The following is a 19,794-nucleotide window of genomic DNA, read 5'->3' as shown; positions in this document are numbered from 1 at the left end:
CCCCACTCCACCCCACCCAGGAGGAAGCTCATTTCTGGTAAGTATCCTCAATATAGCTCTTTTTGAAAATGTTGGGGGCACATGCCAGAGAGCTTCCTTGGGAGGAGAGCCAGTACTGTTTGCCCTTCTTGGGAAGGGGGAAGAGACAGTGGTGGCTTGGGTCTCTATAAATGAACATATGTGGGCCTGGAGCAGGACTGGAGACCGGCAATGTGTTGCAAATTTCCCTTTGCCTCACTTCCCAGACTGGGAACCTAATGGTCACCTGGCCATTTCTTTGAGGCTTAGAAGTCATGAGGTCTGGTGTTACCCTACCTGAAATTTTGTTTATTTGGCTTTGGGGTGAGTCATTCATTGACTTGTTCATTGGCTCAGCAAATGCTTGTTGACTACTGGCCACATGTCAGTAGTCTTTCCTCTGGATACCACAGTGAATGCAACAGGCAGGATTCTAATCAGTCTGGAAAAGGACACAGCTAGTTGGCAAAACTGTTAGTTGGGGGTGGGGTAGAGCAGGGTCAAGGTGGAGATGTAAAGGGAGCTCAGAGAAACAGGGTAGCAGGGAAAGCCTCCTGGGGAAGAGACCTCTAAGCTGAGGATGGAAAGATGAGTGAGTGGCACTTTAAGCACCCAAGAGTATAAAGAGTGTTCCGGACACAGAATAGCATGTGTGAAGGCCTGGAACCTAGAGACAAGAGGCAAGAGGAAGGGGGAGGAGGAAAGTAATAAAAGATGAGGCTGAAAGGTGAGGCTGGGGCTGGGTCACGAAGCCTTGAAAACCGTACTGAGTGGAATGAACTTTACCCTAAAGATAATGGCTAAGCCATGAACAGGATTTAAGAAGATTGTGACGTGTTCAGATTTGTGTTTTAAAAAGATCTATTTTGGTTTTGTGTGGAGAGGTGGTGTTCACTGGAAATGTGACAAGAGCCAATGTTCACTGGAAATGTGAGCCACATATGTAATTTAAAATTTTCTAGTCGTCACCTTAAAAATGTAAAAAGATGTAAAAAGAAATAGGTGAAATTTTTAAAAATAATAGATGCTATTTAATCCAATATATCAAAATACTATCATTTAACAGATAATCAATAGAGAAATCTTAATAAGATATTTTACTTTTTTTTCATATTAAGCCTTCAAAATCCAGTGTGTATTTGACACTGATAATGCATCTCAATTTGGACTAGCCACGTTTTGAGTGCTCAATAGCTACATATGTTTGGTGGCTACCGTGTAGATGCAGAGAGTGTGCTTGAGAGGAGCAAGAATGGCAGAGCTGTTGCAGTGGACCTGGAGGTGGATGGTGGCTTGGGGATAGAGACAAAGGGACAGATCTCAGAGAGATGACTCCCAGGCTGCCATACCAGGCCGGAACTTAATACCTGTAGACTCCTTTTATCTGAAAGAGAAATAAACTTCTATCTCATTTGGGCCATTTTACTTGGGACTTCCCTTCTAGTCACATCTGGACCTAATTTTATTTTATTTATTTATTTTTTAATGTTTATTTATTTATTTTGAGAGAGAGAGAGAGGCAGAGAGAGAGAGAGAGAGACAGAGTGCACACATGCACACACGCACACACGCACAAGAACAGGGGAGGGGCAGAGAGAGAGGGAGAGAGAGAATCCCAAGCAGGTTCTGCCCCAGCATAGGGCTCAGCCTCACAACAGCGAGATCATGACCTGAGCTGATATTAAGAGTCAGACGCTCAACTGAATGAGCCACCCAGGCACCCCTGGACCTAATTTTGAAGAATATAGCACCTCAGTGGAGATCTCTAATGGATAGTTAGATCTGATGGGTCTAAATAAGTAGACAGGTCTGAGAAAGCTACACATAGATTGGAATTTCCAGTCCATAGTTGGTCATGAAGCCATGGTAACATAGAAGATCTCCAAGGGAAAGTGGTCCAGTGAGAAGAGAAAAGAATCTAGAACAGAACTCTGAGAAACACCAGCACTTAGGATGGGCAGAAGAAGAAGAGCCTGCTAAGGAGACTGAGAAGGAGCAGCCAGAGAGGTAGGAAGGCATCAGGGAAGTGCTGTGCCATGGAGCTTAAGGAGGAGAGAGTCCCAAGGAGGGTGTGACCAACAGTGGTAATGGCAGCTGTCACTGCTTGCTTCTGTAGGTGTGGATGGCACCAGAGAGTCTGAGTAAACCAACTTCGGTTTCTGTTGCAGCCCCAAGTTCCAACAAAGGCTGGTCACATCATCCTCCTGCTCAGTGTCCTTCAGTGGGCTCTGGGTTTCTTAAGGATAAAGTTCTAGCTCCACAGCATATCCTTTAGCCACCTCCAAAGTCTGGCCTTAACTTTTCTGTCCACCCTGTTTCCTTCTCCAGAACACTGCTCTCCTGCCAGGCCTGACTTCCTATCATTCTCTACCTTAGCCAGTGAGCTTCTCTCTAACTAAAGAAACGTACTTCCTCCCTTTTCTTTTTTTTCCTTCGAAACCTACCATGCTTCAAGACTTACCTCAAATGTCAACTCTTCTGCTCCGATTCTTCCAGAAAGATTGATTACCACCCAACCCTGTGTCCCCCATGAGCATTTGTTCACTCTTAATCACAGTTCTCATCATAGTCTAGCCTGGGGTCAAGTTGGTTGCGTACATGTGTGTCTCCCCAGCTAATAGGCTGTGAGGGTGGAGAAGTCTGAGGCTACTTCTGGATACTCATCCATGTCCCCTTTCCACAGAGCTTGTTACAAATGTTTAAGAAATGTTTATGGATTTAATGAAATTTTGTCCCTCACAGCCTTCAATTAATAGTGTGGTCTCTGGTTTTTTTTTTTTTTTTTCATATCACTTCAGGGATTGGGGGGGCAAGGGAGACACTAAAATAGAGAGAACTCTGATTTAGAGGAAAATCGACAAGGAACTGAGTTGAAATCCAGCTGCTCAAAGAAATAGTTCCAGTCTGAGCTTCCCCTGACCCAGGAGCTTTTATCATCTGAGTGCTGGAGAACCACCTATTCATAGGAAAGCAAGAGAAAAATTAATGCAATAAAAGTTGGTACCTTGAAGAGATGAACAAAGGTGACAAATCTCTAGCTAGACCAAGAGAAAAGAGAAGACTCAGTTACTAAAGTCAGGAATGAAAGAAGGGACATTTCTACAGATCTTAAAGAAATAAAAAAGATTATAAAGTAACACTATGAACAACTATATGCTATCAAATTAGGTGACCCTAGATAAAATGGACAAATTATTGAAAGACACAAACTACTGAAACTACTTCATGAAATAGATAATATGACTAGACCTAAAAGAAGTAGATTGCTTTGGTATTTTTAAAACTTCCCACAAAGAAAATTCCAAGCCTAAATGGCCTTACTGAATTCTACCAAATGTTTAAAGAATAATATCCATCCTCCACACTCTTCAAAAAAAAAAAAAAGAAAAAAGAAAAGAAAAAGAAAAAGAAAAAGAAAGAAAGAATAGTAGGGAACACTTTCCAATGCAGTCCAGTATTATCCAGATGCCCAAACAAGACAAAGACATCACGAGAAAACTATACATCAATATTGCTTATGTATATAGATACAAAAATCCTCTGTCAGCACAGAGCCTGATATGGGGCTAGATCAGTACCTGAGCCAAAGTTGGCGCTTAACCGATTAAGCCACCCAGGCACCCCATAATAACATTAAAAAAAAGAATGAGGGGCACCTGGGTGGCTCAGTTGGTTAAACATCTGGCTCTTGATTTTGGCTCAGGTCTTGATCTCATGGTTTGTGAGTTCAGGCCCTGCATCAGGCTCTGCATCAGGCTCTGCACTGATGGTGGGGAGCCTGCTTAGGATTCTGTCTCTCTCCCTCTCTCTGCCCCTCCTCCACTCATACTTTCTCTCTCTCTCAAAATAAATAAATTAAATAAAATATTTAATAAAATACAATAAAGAATGAAATACTTAAGAATATATTTACCAAAAAAGTGAAAATTATAAATTATAACACAAATGAAAATTATAACACATTATTAAAAGAAATTAAAGAAGACCTAAATAAATGGAACGAAATCCCATGTTCATGGATCAGAACATGTTAATATTATCTTAATTATCTTAATATTGTTAAGATAGCAATACTCCCCAACTTGATCTATGACTTAACATAATCTCTATTGAAAGTCCAGCTGGCTTTTTTACAGAAATTGGTAAACTAGTCCTTAAGGTAATATGGAAATGCCAGGGACCCAAATTAGACAAAGAATCTTGAAAAAGAAGAGCAAATTTGGAGGACATTTCCAGATTTCATAACTTACTAAGCTATAGTAATGAAGACAGTATCATACTGGCATAAGGATAGGTAGATCAATGGAATACAACTGGCAGTCTAAAAAAGAAACAAATTTATGGTCAATTGATCTTTGATAAGGGTGTCAAGACAATTTAGTGGTGAAAGGATAGTCTTTTCAACTAAAGATGTGGCACAATTGGATATCCATAAGCAAAACAATGAAGTTAAACCCCATCTCACACCATACAAAAATTAACTCAAATAGGTTCATTTAGAAAGAGCTAAAACTCTTAAAAGAAAATGTAGAAGTAGATCTTTGTGATCTTGGATTAGGCAATGATTTCTTGGAATGACATCAAACGCACAAGGGACAAAAAATTTGACAAATTTGTCTTCATCAAAATTCACAACTTTTGTGCTTCAAAGGTCACCATCAAGAAAATGAAAATACAACCGAGAGAAAAAAAAGAAAATCAAAATACAATCCACAGAATGGGAGAAAATATTTGTAAATCATAATCTCTGGTGAGGGTCTAGTATCTAGAATATATAAAGAACTCTTACAATTCAATAATATAAAGACAATATAAACCTAATATAAAATATAAAAATGGGCAAAGGATCTGAACATATTTTTCCAAAGAAATATACACACTGCCAATTACATGAAAAGGTGCTCAAGATCATTAAACACCAAGGAAATGTGAATGAAAACTACAGTTGGCTTCATACCCTCTAGGATGGCTATACTATAGAAGACAATAATAGGTGTGGGGTCAGAATGTGGAGAAATTGCAACTCTCATACACTGCTGGTAGGAATGTAAAATGAAGCAATTGCTTTGGAAAATAGTCTGACCATTCCTCAAAAGGTTAAGCATAGAATTGCTATAAAACCCAGCAATTCTACACTGGGGTGTATAGTCAAGAGAATTGAAGTCATATATCCACCCCAAAACTTGTGTAAGAATGCTTATAGAGGCATTCCCCATAACAGCTAAAAAGTGGAAACAACCCAAATGTCCATCAACTGATGAAGGGATAAACAAAATACGGTATGTTTATATGATGGAATATTAATGTCATAAAAAGGAATGAAGTACAGATTCATGCTATATCATGGATAAACCTAGACAACATTATACTAAGTGAACTAAGACTGTCCTAAAAGACCATGTGTTTTATTATTAAAAAAAATTTTTTAATATTTATTTTTGAGAGAGAGAGAGAGAGACAGAATGCAAGCAGGTGAGGGGCAGAGAGAGGAGATACAGAATCTGAAGCAGGCTCCAGGCTCTGAGCTGTCAGCACAGAGCCCAATGCGGGGCTTGAACCTACGAGACATGAGATCATGACCTGAGTTCAAGTCAGATGCTTAACTGACTAAGCCACTCAGGCGACCCAAGACCATGTATTTTATGATTCAATTTGTAGGAAATGTCCACAATAGGCAAATCTATAGAGACAGAAAGTAGATTAATGGGAACTGGGGACAAATGGAGGAGTGACTGCCAATGAGTATAGGGTTTCTTTTTTGGGTGGTGAAAATGTTCTAAAGTTAGGTAGTGGTGATGGTTGCACAGCTCTGTGAATACTAAAAACCATTGAATCGTGCACTAAAGCTGCTATATATGTAAAAACAGAATTAGCTTATTACGTTGAAATGTAAGGTGGGCCTCCATATCCTAGTGAGAAGATTTTTTTTTAAAGTTTTTGCCAACTGGAATATACTTCAATATGCCTAGCAAGGCAAAGTTTTTCTTCAAAATTGTTCTCAGAGAGGAAGGCAAAGTTGTACAGACCTCATTTTTTAGGACTCCACTCACCATTCCCCACCTCGCTCTATGGGACTGAGGGTGTGAGAGCTTAGTGTTTGTTTTTATGACAGTGGGAACAAGGTTCTCCCTCATAAATAATCTTGCCTCCCACTCTGGAGGCTCTCCAAGAGTAGACATCTGTGTTTCTGCCTGCCCAGCACCCACTCTCTTGCTTCTTGCAACTTCATGTGGATTTTCCTTCTGTCAGATATTCCCCCCTCGATCTCAGAAGGTCTTTCAGGCTGCCTTCACTTCCAGGGCCAAAAAGTGGACCTGTGAGCCAATCTGTCCAATCAGATGCCCTTCTTTGGGAATTGAATCGACAGTTGGTCTGACTCAAGGAAAATGCCAGTGATTTGCCCCACTGAGATGCCCTGGGAAACTATTCCATGGTTCCTACTCCCTGGAGTCAGGGGTCTACCCTGGTCCTGCTTTTTTCTTCAGATGTTTCGTGCACTCAAGAACCCTAACTTGATCTTTTGCACAAGGACTGACAAATTCCATATTACTGTTTTGGTTCTCCCATGGCAGGGGCAGGGTTCCTCAGGATTGTGCAGACAATGAAGGAGGAAGACTCCTAAATTATGAGGAGTTGTGATCTAGAAACCACTACTTGCGTTGGAACATCTTTTTTCTGGTTCTTTCTTGATGACCACTTGCTTTAATATTTTAATTGAAGCTCAAACATTAATTAAACTTTAACTATGTCAAGGCACTTTGTTAGTTGAGAGAATACAAAGATAACAGAATAATATCCCAACTCTGTTGGGTGGTGGGAGTATAGAGGAATGCTCTCTGAATTCTAAGAGGATCAGAGAGATCAGAAAAGAGGGTATTTAAGCTTGGCTACAGGTAGAGAAATTTCTCTGACCCACAGAGCAAGTATCCTTTATGGTGGGGTATTGAAATCAGAGAATCATAGACCTGTGAAATCTGGGGGCTGACAAGGACCTTATAGATTATCCAGTCCTACATTTTCTAGATGAAGAAATCCATATTCTAAGGAATAAAATGATTTGACTGAGCCAATTTGGGCTTAGGACTTCTCCTCTGACTCCTATTCTAGTCTCATCTCACTAGTTCTTGGGCGCATGGTTGACCTTGGCTGGCTCCTCCAGGTTTTGGGGGACTTGGGGAGGAGGAAAGGCAATATTTAGGACTTGGTAAATGGTTGCCTAGGGAAACATGTTTTCCAAGGCCACTCAAGAAATCAGTGGGGAATTGGGGCAGATTCCAGTCATTCTTGTCACATTGCTTTCTTCCTTAGTCCCCCCCCCCCCCAAAATGGGGACTTGGCAGAGGGAACTGGCACCAGGGTCTGCACTGTACTGAGTTTGAGGGTGTATGTTCCCACCCTTCTCCATCCTCTTGAAATCCTTGAAGCAAGTCAACAACTCAAGGGCTTGGTGAAATGACTTTTGTCATTGCCATGCTCTATTTCTTCTCAGTGACCTGGTCAGCTGGGGTGGAAGAACCTTTGATTATTTTACCTATAAGGGTCAGGATATCAGCCAAATACCCAACAGGGAGTATGAGGAGGAAATCAATTCAGACATCAGGCCTGGGTGTTCCCCAGTGCTGACAATGGTTTACCTTAGCCAGCAACTTGTTCTGGGCAGGAAGGGCCCCAGTGTAAATAGCATGCTTTGCTGGTTCTAGGGAAAGAGAAAACCCGAATACGGTTCTTTGGGTGGAGGAAGGGATGGAGTGTCCTTCTAACCCATATTTTTCAGCCACGGAGTAGTTTCATTCACATTCATGGTTTTTATCATGATGTGGGCCCTGATGGCCCCCTAAGTCCTGACCTCTCCACTGTGGGAGTCCCGCAGGCCCTACCCTAATAGAAATGATCAATGTAACCAATACTTCTAGAGAACTTCCCACGTGACAAGAACTGTGCTAGATTCTACAGCCCATACATAAATAAGATGTAATCCCTGTCTGCAAAGAACTACAGACAAATTTAAGCCTCACAAGTTTAATAGAATGTGGTCAGTGATAAGCCCTGGATGTTGTCAAAGCATCTGGGATTCAGGAAGGCTTCATAGAGGACACACATACCAACGAGTTAGCCAGCAAAGAAAGCCACAAACCTCACAGGCAAGGGAACCACATGAAAAAAGGTGTGGAATCTGGGTGTGAGGAAAACCGCAGGCAGTAGACAGTGTTAGTAGAGCACGAAGAGGGAGATGGAAAGTGCGGGGAGATAAGGTAGGGGTGTGAGATGGGGGAGGTAAGTTATGGGAAAGAGCAGTCTTTTTTTCTGAGCAGGGAAGCAGGATGTGCCTAGGAGATTTGCATTTTAGACAGAACACTTCAGTGTGGATTTGGGGAGGAGGAGCCAGGATTGAGGGCAGGGAACCAACTAGAAGAGATGATGAGTGCCCCATGCAGGGTATTCATGATGAGAGGGGGCACGGACTGGAGAAAGAGCCAAGAGGTGGGTGATGACAGACCTATGGTGGGTTCTAGGGAAAGAGAAGATCCCAAACACAGTTCTTTGGGTGGAGGAAGGGATGGAGTGTCTTTCTAATCCATATTTCTCAGCCATGGAGTAGTTTCATCCACATTCATGGTTCGCAGGTTTCTGACTTGGTGCCTGGGGGGATAATAGGGCCGTGAACTGAGGTAAGAAATACAGGGAAGGGAAACAAGTCTGGAAAATAAATGTGGATGATGGCTAACATTTATTAATCACTTATATGGACCAGGCATCATGCCAAGAGTTTTTCCAGTATTTTCTCCTAACTATGAAGTAGATATTGTTCTTGATTTACAGATGAGGAAAATGAAAATTTGAGATGATGAATAGTTTGACTAGCTCTACACAGCTGGTAGACTGGTGGAAAGAATTTCGAATCCAGGCATTCTGGCACCAGGGCCAATGCTTCTAATGACCAGGCTTTGTATGTGTGTATGTGAAGAGTCTGAGGAGCCCGTGGGACACCCACAGTGGGGAGATCTGAGACTTGGGGGGGGGGACCATCAGGGCCCTAGGGGACCCTTAGGTTAAAGAAGGGAGCAGGGGATAGGGGGCCCACAGATAAGGCAAGAATGAAAGTCCCCTGTGATTTTTACATTTGAAGACACGGTTATGTCATCCGGGCAACAGATAACTGGGCAATCACGAATGTGTAGTGGCATCAAATAAAAAGATCCACCAAGTTAAGCTGACGTATTAATTACAGCAGTTCCTGTGTTGCATAGTAATTACCCTAAACAGTACGCATTTCACATAAATAGCAGTAATTAGTATAGCACAAGTTTCCCAAACTGTGTCCTGTGGAATAGTAGTTCCTGGAGATGTTAATAAACGTTTGGATGAAAAAGGGCTTAGGAGTAAGGTAAGTTTACGAAATGCTGGTATAATTCAGATAGAAAACCAAACCCTTGGTTTACAGTTTTTTCTTTTCTCGGTTAGGAGGCAGGATAGCGGAAGGCTAAGAGTATAGGCCCTGGGAACAGACAGCCTGGGGCTGAATCCTGCACTGACAAAAGCTGGGTAACCTTGGGCAAGTTACTGAACTTCTCTAAGGGGTAGTTTCTGCGTCTGTGCAGAAAGATGGTAATACATATTCACTGTAATTGTTTCAGATTTAAATGCAACAACACATTTAAAACACTTAGAATAGAGCCTGGCGCAGAGTGAGGGCTCTATAAATATTAATTATTGTCTATAAACCATACTATTATTAGCAAGTCTCCATGATATCCCACAGAGTCAGTCTTTCTCACACATATTTCACACACACACTGACATTCATATTTCTTAACAGCAAAGCACTGGTTCTAACTCTGTGCCCTTACCTCCACCCCACCACAGCCCAGGACCGGGAATGACCAAATGCTTGCCTACTCTACTCTAAGCATTGAGGCCAGGGAGAGGGAGGATTTATATATACATCAGCAGTATGGCCTTGGCAGGGCCACCACTAGTTCAGTTTCCTCTGTGCCCACTTGAAAAAAAAAGTATGCATCTTTTGGGTGAACGTTGTCCTGTACCAGGGCACGCAGTTTAGTAAGTGAAGTGCAGGCTATATTTTAGCTCTCACTTGCCTTTTAGGCTGAATGTCATTGTACAATGAACAACCTGCACAACCATACATGGCTGTTCTGATCTTTAGACCATAGAAGGGGCTGGAAGCTAATGACCATTGGAGAAGGAGGGTAAGAGTTCTCCTCCCAGTAATCCATGAGATTAGTTCTCCACAAACCTTGAGGTGATAAAGCATCCTTCTTCATCTCCTCCCTCTCTGCCCACATGTGCCCCGCCCCCCATTCATTCACACAGAGGCTGACATCAGAATACCCTGGGTGTGAGGGGATACAGCAGGCCTTGTCTATTTCTCTGAAATACCCAGAGTTTGGGAGATGATAGAACTGTGGCGAGTAGAATGGGAGGGCATGATTTCTAGGTTTTCCCTAACACATAATGAACATTAAATTATGATGCTCCTCACCAGAGAAGACCAGGGCCAGAGCAAGTCTGACTTCCTGACCATGGTTTGGGACAGTGAAGGGAAAATGGGAACGGGAGCTTCTTCATCCTCACTGTGTGGCCCAAATGCGTAGCTCCCTATACAGAGTCTCACCACCCCTTTAGGTAGATACTTCCTTTGTGAAACAGAAGGGAAGAAAAATGCAGACATTTCCTGTTCTCTGGAGGTGGGTGGGGTAGAGTGGAAGGCAGGCACCCTCCCAATGGGCACATGCATTAAGGCTCACTCCCACAAATAGCCCCTTCAGCCACCAGAGGGGCTGCTGCCTAGAAGCTAAGACCAGGCCTGACTTGCCGGTGATCTGGTGAGGGCTTTGGTTCTCTCCTCTGTAAGGTGAGAAATATGGATGGCCTGAATTTTAAACTCCTCACATCTCTGCCATACTTTGGTTCGCACGTCTAGGGGGTTCTATTCACTCCCCCTCCAGTCTAGACTGACTAGAAATGGCTTATTCTCACCTCTATCCCAGGAGCCTGCGCGCCAAAGACCAACCTCCCTTCTCACAACTGTGCTTAGGGTCGGCCTCCATTGCTCTTGGTGATAAAGAGCAGCTGGAGCTCCAGCTGGGAGTTTAGGTCCTGTGGCCTTGAGACTCGGGAACAAAGGCTGAGCTGCGTGGGGAAGGGACTTTTCCTGAATGAAAGGGGAGGGGGAGCCCTTGGGGCTGTTTGTGCCTATACCTCTCTGTGGAGCAGGCTGTTCCTCTTCTTCCTACAGATCTGGGGGGAGGAAAGGGGTCCTGTCTTTTCCTCTGAGGCTGATGACTTCACCTCCTTCCCTGCTTCTTCCTCAGGTTAGGATCTCTACCCCTTCCCCAGCTGCTCCCGGGTCTGAATCTCCTTCCCTCTCTCTTCCTTTATTCTTCTTGGGATTGGGGTCTTTATACCCCTCCCTCTGTCTAAGCCTTGCCTCTTTATTCCTTTTTAGGCCTGGCCTCCTAGCCCTGGTAGAAGGGTCTGCATTCTTCTCCTTCTTTCTCTTCCTAAGGCCACATTCCCTCCCCCAACCCTTTCCAGCTCCCCCTCCCTCCGCCCCGAGGCATTGTGGGAGGAAACAAGATGTGGGGCGAGAGAGGCGCGGGGAGAAGCCCGCAGTGCGGGGCCGGGCGGGCGCAGCCAATGGGGAGGGCGGACGGCGGCGCGCGCGGCGGGGGGGCGGGGGCGGGGCGCTATTTCAGTGGGGGCCGCGCGTCGGCCGCGCTCAGCGGCAGAGCGGAGCGGAGCTGTGAGGCGCCAGCGCGGAGCAGGCGGGCGGGTCGGCGGGCGAGAGGCGGAGCGCGGGCGGCCGGGGAAGCTCGAAGGGCCGACGGCGACGGCGAGCGCTCGGCCCGGGGCTGCGGGAACCGGAGACCGCGGCGGCGGCGGCTGCTGCCGGAGGAGCCGAGGGGACACCGCCCCTGCCCGCGCCCTGCCTCAGGCCATCGCTGCTCCCCCGGGGCCCCGCGCAGACTAGCCTCCGTGAAGGTGAGCGGTGGGTGGGGGCGTCCCCGGGGCGGCGGCCCGCACCTGTCGCGTGTAGGCCCACGCGCCGGGCCCAGCCCCGAGGCCCGGAGCAGGGCTGGCCTCGGTGTGACGCCCCCGGCGCCCCTCCTTCCCGGGGCTGCGCCACCCCGTGTCCTGGCGACCCCTGGGCGCGGCTAGAGACCCTGGGCTGCGGAGGTGCGGCTCCCCGCCTCCTCCCCGCCCCCCACCCCTACAGTCTCTGCGCTGCGTGGAGGCCTCTGGTGTTTGGGGCCGAGGGAGAGGGGGTGGAGAGGGCTCGGGCGTGACGCGGCGCCTCCTGCCGCCGCCGCCACCACCCTCTGGGGCGTCCTTCCTGCAGCGAGGACGCCCAGTCACTCCGGCGCTGCTCCAGGCCGGGCGGGGGAGGGCGGCTGACCGGCCGGGGCGGAGGTGGGGGGAGGATGCTTTCTCCTTCCCCAGGTGCTGGCCTTTGGGGACCGCCGCTCTCTGGAGGATGGCACGGTGGAGGGATAAGCCCCCTTGGAGTTCTCAAGGGAGGAAATACAAGCGTTTGTGTGTGTTGGGGGCTGGGGAGGGTAGGGTGGTCCGTCTTTCGGAGGCTTAGCCTTTTCTCTTGCAAAACCGGGGTTAGAGGATGGGGTGCTGTCCTGGAGTGCCCTCTTCGCTTTTCACAGGATCCCCTGGCTCTTGACTGAGGCAGCTGGCCTGGGGCCTTCTGGTCATTCTTCTGTCTGAAGGCCCAGGTCCCCTTTTTTTTTTCTCAGGAGGGAGGGGTTAGGCCGGTCCCCTCCCTGTCCTTTTCTCATTGGCACCTTGGACAGGGCAAGTTGGGGCTAGGCCTCCCCTCTCGGACGCCTGGGGGGCCAGGGGTGAAGAATCGTAGCATTGTAGTCACAAGACCCAACGTTATGTAACTGCAGGCTCTCTCCTACTAGAGAGTAAGGTGGCTTTTAATTATTGTGACAAAGTTGTTCCTTTGGACTTTGGTGATGAGGCAGTGGAGCAGGTGAGTTTGCTGGGAAAACCGGTGCCAATTTCATGCTTTAACTTCGCAGTCTCTAACCAGGCCCCACCCCCACCCTAGCGTTTGTAAACAGTGCCCCCTTCTGAGTGGTAACCTGGCATAGGGTACCAGGTGACACTAGTTTTCTTCAAATATAAAGAGCCTTATAGTATCAGAACATTCTTCCTCTGCTGCTGTTGTATATCTGCTCAAACTCCTTGAAGTTGCCCCATATCATATTTCAACCATTGGTTTTTAAAATGAAGATGTTGTTTTGCCCAAGGTCATGTAGCTCGTCAGGCCTTGAACAGGGTTCTCCAGACCTTTCCTCAGCACCAGGTGGTGCACACAGACTCCTTGAGGCTCTTTTTCTTTCGGGTGTGGGGCAGAGGATGCTGGTCCACTAACCCTTTGCTCTGCCAGTCTCTGCTGAAGTGGAACCAGCCCTGCTTAGTTTGAAAGTGCCAGACAGAGGTGGCCTTGGGTGCGGTCAAGGGCTGTGTGGCTGGCAGCTGGCATGTATGCTTTCTTTGCATCTGGTGCAGGCTGAAGGAGTAATCATGAGTTCTGCTTTCCCTTTCAGTTCACCCAGCTCACAGGCTAGTGTGGACTCAGAGATCAGGGTGGCCTGATACCATATCAGGGTATCATTCCCATATCAAGGTATCATTCCCAGGGGTCTCTCTTTGAGCGGGCAGCTCCCCCCACCCCCGCCTTATCAGACAGGGCTGGAATGACGACATCTTTTGTCCACTGGGTTGAATGACAAAATTCCTCTTTGGGGGGGGGGTCAGTGTGATGGGACTGTGATCAAGGACAAGATTGGATTTTGCAGCTCATCTCTGTTCTTGCATGTCACCTCACATGGTATAGACTGCCAGCTGGATCCTGACTAGTTTTATCGGGGTTCCTGTCATTCTAGGAATGGACCATGCAAGGTGTATCCCAGAACTCTGGTTGCTGTAGGATGAATGCCATGGCTTAGATAGCAGAGATATGAAAAAAGACTGTTAATAATTTCTTGCCTTTGTTAGCTCTATCACTATCACTGGGCATTGACAACCTTTTTCTGTGAAAGACCAGGTAGCAAATATTTTAGGCTTTATAGGCCATGCATTCTCTTGCAACTAACTACTCCATTCTGCCATTGTAGCCTGTTTCTGTAAAACTTTATTTACAGAAACAGATGGTGGGCTGAATCTGGCTGACAGACCCCAGTGTAGACTGTCCTTGTTTGCAGGTGTTCTCATATTAACCTTAATTAATCCTTATAGAGGATAGAGAGCTATCCTCATTGCTATGGAAATAATGAATGCAGTAAGGCTAAGTGACTTGTCCTTAGACTACAAGACTTCATAGTCAGGACCAGAAGTCAGGCCTACTGATTCCTAGTCCCATCTTGTTTCCACTATGATACCAATGATGCAATAATGGTCATTAAATTAAGGATTTATTGTGTTCAGGTGTTAATGTCACCTAGTTTACCCTTGATAACCCTGAGTCTCCATTTTAAGATGATGGTATGAAAGCACAGAGGTTAAGTAACTTGCCCAAGGACACAGCTAGTAGGTTATAGATACGTTGTAATGTTTTGGCAATTGATGCTTTTGAAAATATCAGAAATAAATTTAAAGTTAGAAAAACCTCATTTTACAAATGATTAAAAACTGATGGCTAATTATGTCTTTTTTACTATCTACCTTGTATTTCCCAGGCTTGGGAACCATGTCTTTGCTTAAAGCTTAGGACCTCCTTCTCCTAATTAATACCTCATGTCTTTGTTTTCTGTTTCCCTCACTCTCTGTACTCAGCTCTCCCACTGAGGCTCCACATTCAGCTGCTCATGCTCATTGCTTAGCGCATGGGGCTGTCAGCTTCACCTCTCTGCTTCTTCTGCAGTGTCACGATGTCTGACCGGAAGGCAGTGATCAAGAACGCAGACATGTCTGAGGACATGCAACAGGATGCCGTTGACTGCGCCACGCAGGCTATGGAGAAGTACAACATAGAGAAGGACATTGCTGCCTATATCAAGAAGGTGCGCCCAGAGAGCTGTGCCTTTTAGCCAGGGATGGGGATGGGCAGCTGAGCTGGGGACTTAGGAAAGCAGGTATAACCCATGTAAACAAAACCCAGGAGATTGCAAAGCAGACAAATTAGGGAATGATTCTTACCAAAGCCTTCACCTTAGGAATTCTTAACAGGAACTCTGCCAAAGTGTGTGTGCGTGTGTGTGTGTATAGATAGTTATGTGATAATAGATAATTTATAGATAATTATTGCAAGGCATTGGGGAGAGAAACTTGGGATCAAATATGACCCCATTAATTCAGAAGTATTCAAAATGTAGATAAGGATATTTGAACAGATAATATAAGATCATACACAAATTTTCAGGGAACTGCATCATTTAAAGTGAGATATCCCTATAATAATCCCTACCATGTGGTGGTTTCTTTTTCTTTTAGAAAGGACACAGGTACTGTATCATCTCTTTCTCCTCACCTTCTTAAGAAAAGGGTGGGCTTGAATATATAATATTGGATGAGCAATATGGGCAATAGGTTTAGTCCCTGAAAAATTCCTGAGTGAATGAGTGAATGGATATGGTTAACATGGTGAAGAAGCAGCTGAGCTAGAAGTGAGAAGTGGTACCCAGGGTCTCTGATTTTGTTTAGAATCTATGTCCATTGGTGACATAATCCAGTCTTTGGTATTTTCAACTCTTATATCCCAAAAAGGATGTCTAAGTATAGTGGTATTCTGGTCCATAGAGGTGGTAGGGTATCCTTAAGTTTTCCAGAGTTTTGCTTCTCTGTGCAGGTAAAGAGGAAACTCTGGAGTCCTGAGAGACTTTCTGTGTAAGGAGCCAATGGGTGCAGACCCAGCAAGGCTGCTGGGGGTGCTAGCTCCTTGCTGAGTGATGGCCTTATCTGTCCTGTACAGGGAATCTGGAATTATGGACTTTGAGGGTCAGGAGAATCCTTAGATTATATCTGTCCCAGGTTCCTTGTTTTGCTGATTGAGAAAATAAGACCCAGGGAAGTGACTATGGCTCTCCTATCTTACACAGAGTGAGAGTCAGCATTAAGTCTAGATTTGGTGATCCATGCCCTTTCTACTGTTCCCTAATACCTCTTGGAGTCCTGTGGTATAGGGGCTGTGAGGAGTCCAAACAAGTTGTATGTTGAGCACCCAGGGGACAGTCCCAGGGTTGGCAGCTTTGCTAGGCCCATGGTGGAGGGCTGCTGCATGGCAGGGTGCATCTACTCAGCCATCTGTCTCCTGCTGCATGCATGGAATGACCGGGAATTGCCTGTCTGATTAGGTCATAAGGATTTCCTAGGTTGCTTTGGTGCTGAACTTGTGCCCTTGAGAGAAGTGAAGGAAATTGCCTTGATCTCATGACCGATGTCCTTGTTCTGCATCTTACAGCCCACACGGTGTCTGGCACATAGGAATGGGTTTAATGTTGACTTACAAAGAACTGCTTCCTGGTACTCCTGACTTTGGCTGTAGGGTCTTGCTTCTTGGCATTTGGAAATGCTGGTTTAATAATGTGGGAGGCAATGGGTGTCCAGTCAGGGAGGCTCTTCTGTTTTCCACATGCTGCGTGACTCTGGAGTGGTCGTTTATGCCTCTGGCTTCCCTGACTCCTTTGCTAAAAAATCACAGGGTGGGCTATGGAGTAGGGTAGCTAGGAGGAGGGGAGATGATCAGGGTATAAAGTGCTAGAGAGAAATAACAGAGCCTTTGCGGTGTTCCATTATTAATGAAGGAAGGAGTGTCCTAGCCAGCCTTAACCTGAGCTCCTGAGGTTTGGGGAGCTGAGGCCATGGGCTAGGGGTAGGTGGGGGATGATAACTAAATTAATCAGATTCCTATTCTGATTTCTCATCTTCCAGCTGTCCTAATCACCTTTCTTCTCTCCCTTTTATTCTTCTTTTAGGAATTTGACAAGAAATATAACCCTACCTGGCATTGTATCGTGGGCCGAAATTTTGGCAGCTATGTTACACACGAGACAAAGCACTTCATCTATTTTTACTTGGGTCAAGTTGCAATCCTCCTCTTCAAGTCAGGCTAGGTGGCCACAGTGAAGGTGTCAGTGGCGGCGGCAGCGATGGCAAGCAGGCGGCGTTGCTGGGACTGTTTTGCACTGGGGCCAGCATCAGGATGTCCTCTCCAATGGCTGTGCTACTGCATGGACTGTATACTCGATTTCATGTGTATGTCGCAGTAAACAAAACCAAACTTCTTTCTGTTTAGTTGCCTGGGGAAGAAGGCTGCTTTATGTTTATTTTTCAAGACTTAAAATTTTTTTCTTTGGTTGTATTGCACTAGAAAGTCTCTCCCACTCCTCCCTCTTCTCTTTCTCTCCCTATATAAAATAAAAAGCCCTCCACAAAGTCTGTAAGCCTAGGAGGGCTGGGGAAGGAAATTGGTTTCTGGAGGTGGAAGTAAATGTAGCAGCCTCCTCCTGGCAGTGGATGCTGCTTTGGGAGGGCCAGGGGGGCTGCAGGGGGGGCGGCATTAGGATTGGCAGGGAGAGAGGGATAGGAAGGAGGTAGGGGGATTGATCTAGTACCAGGGAGAATATTCCACTGAACTGTGATTTCACGGCTTGGGGCAAAGGGTGGGGTGGGGGGTGGATTCTTTAAGGGGCCCTGAGACGTGTTTGTCTGTGGTGTGTGGGAGTGGGGAGCAGACTTGTCTTGCTGTCTTTGTCAGAAGAGTTTCTAAGTAAGGGCTGTGTCTTTGTGGATTACCTTCTTTTATTCTTCCTGCTGGAGCTCCTGCTAGGAGGATGTTGGAGGTAGGATTAGCTTGATTTTTTTTCCGATTCATTCTTCTCTCCTTCTGTCTGCTCCCTGCTTAGCCCTTGGTTTTCTCATTCCTCTGGAGTTCTCTTAGAGCAGCCCCTGTTAGTTGGCTGGCAAGGGAATTTCTGGTGACTGTAGTACCTTAGTTAAGTCTTAGCAATCAAACCAAATCAATGTCTCCCTTGATTCTCCTCTGTGTATATGTATGTATGTGTGTGTGTGTCTTGGTTTGGGGTAGAGGGGAGGGAGGGGCAGGACAGTGTGGAATCTCTAGGGTGTATGGGTAGATAGGCTGCACAGTTAGTTCTAATTGGGCCTTTATGTTAAAAAATCTCTGGGGCTGAAGATAGTTGTCAACTCCCCAGGCCATCTGGCCCAGACACTGCTTGCTCTATGGCTATCTGCTCCCCAGAAGGCTTTGGGAGGATTATCCATGAGGAGATGGCTATGATGCCATCTGCCCTGGAACTGGTTCTCCATGGAGAGGGAAAGTGACGTTGTGGGTGGTTGCAGCCTCTTGTGGGAGGTAGGGATAGAAGTGATAAAGGGCTGTGAGGACCTTTGGGGGAACTTTGGAGGGGATTAGTCTTGCAGTGGTGAAGCTGGGTATCAGGCGATGGAGCAGGGCCGCTAGTGGCAGGAGATTCCAAGGAGAGTGTGGGGGGAAATCTTGTCTGTTGATCAAACAGGGATGGTGGAGGGAGGGCAGTCATTGCTGACTGAGCTGCTGATTCTTGTAAATCGCATTTAAAACTCTCATGTGTAGGGTTGACACTATGGGAGGGGGGTGGTTGGGATCCAGCTCATTCTTTTTTCTTTTTTTTTCTAAGTCCATCCTTGGGGCTGGTGGGGAGGCAGGAGAATGCCCCCTCCCTAAGCCTTTAGTGTGTGCCGAGTTTTCTTTTTGATGCTGACAGGGGAGGGTGGGTACGGGGATGGTGAGTGAGTTCCCTATATCAAACCCTTCGGTGGGCACAAGATTGAGTGCTTGGTTTTAGGTTTTGTTTTTTTATGATTGTCCAGATCTGTGTTTCCCCCTGCCTTCCCAGACTTGTGTGGCCAGTTGGAAATGTCTGGTTTGTGTTCATCTCTCCCTCATTTCTGGAGCAGGGGCTGAGACCCCACCACATCTTCTATGCTCTGCATCCATGCCTCTTTTGGACATTAAAGGTCGATTGATGCACTTCTGAGCTGTTTGGGTTTTTTTTTGGGGGGGGGATGGTGGGTAAAAGGGTTGCCCTGGTGGCAGTGATGCCACATGGGTGGGGGTAGAGGGTATCTAGGGTGGAATAGAATTGGGGCTGAAGAGTTAAGACCAGGCAGAGAGACTGATTGGTCCGAATTAGGTCTTAGTTGTAGGGTCTAGTCTGTGGCCCCTTAATGGCATGGGGCGGGGCAGGGGGAGGACTAACCAGTAGTACTCACCCACAGGGCTTTCTAGGTATCTTGGTGGAGATGGCCAGATGAGCCACTTTTTGGGTCTTTGGTGTAGTAGATGTTGCCTCCCCAGTTTCCACCCCAGGTCCAGATGGTGGTTTCCAGCTGCTGTCTTAGACCTGAGGAGCTTCTTAGCTTCTTAGAACTTTTGGCCAAAGCTCATGCCCTCCTACTCCTTATTCTATGCTTCCCTGAGACCTGGACACTGTCTGTTAGCTAAATGCTGCTCTAGCCACTTAGAAATGGAAAAGTAGGGGATCTTTAGAAAAGTGGAAACACTTGGGGGAACGTGAGTGATTCCCCAACCCCTAGGTTGTCCTGGTTGTTCCACATGGGGTCTCCTGCTCCCACACACCTGAAGAAATCAGCAATACTTCTGAAAGGATCTGCCCACCCCGAATGCCAAGCAATTATTAACAATCCTCGTGGAAGTGTCAGGGAACAGAAGTGCTTCGTACTCTTCCGTTGCTTCTTACTCAAAAACATGCCCTGAGTTTTTGTGTATGTGCA

General features: G+C 46.3%; 1 protein-coding gene across 2 annotated transcripts; it reads left to right on the top strand.

Annotated features, from left to right (window-relative positions):
- Window positions 1–1,973: 1,973 nt before the first annotated feature.
- Window positions 1,974–19,030, top strand: DYNLL2 (dynein light chain LC8-type 2). Of its 2 annotated transcripts, none has more exons than XM_047833569.1 (3): window positions 1,974–2,025; window positions 14,924–15,062; window positions 16,974–19,030. In XM_047833569.1, exons 2-3 carry the CDS (start codon window positions 14,931–14,933, stop codon window positions 17,109–17,111), a joined length of 270 nt encoding a protein of 89 aa, XP_047689525.1. In that variant the 5' UTR covers window positions 1,974–2,025; window positions 14,924–14,930; the 3' UTR covers window positions 17,112–19,030. The 2 variants fall into 2 exon arrangements, with proteins under 2 accessions (XP_047689525.1, XP_047689524.1); XM_047833568.1 differs by lacking the exon at window positions 1,974–2,025 and adding an exon at window positions 11,796–12,021.
- Window positions 19,031–19,794: the final 764 nt, after the last annotated feature.

The sequence above is a fragment of the Prionailurus viverrinus genome, chromosome E1 (genome assembly GCF_022837055.1).
Source record: "Prionailurus viverrinus isolate Anna chromosome E1, UM_Priviv_1.0, whole genome shotgun sequence".
In the NCBI taxonomy this organism is placed as follows: Eukaryota; Metazoa; Chordata; class Mammalia; order Carnivora; family Felidae; genus Prionailurus; species Prionailurus viverrinus.
Note: the sequence above shows the minus strand (reverse complement) of the source record. Positions and strands in the feature narration are given on the sequence as shown.

What these genes read in the sequence shown, in the direction of transcription:
- DYNLL2 (XM_047833569.1), top strand. Translation starts at nt 14,931, where the DNA reads ATGTCTGACCGGAAGGCAGTGATCAAGAACGCAGACATGTCTGAGGAC. An exon ending in TTGCTGCCTATATCAAGAAG is followed by an intron (nt 15,063 to 16,973) that starts GTGCGCCCAGAG and finishes TTCTTCTTTTAG; the next exon opens with GAATTTGACAAGAAATATAA.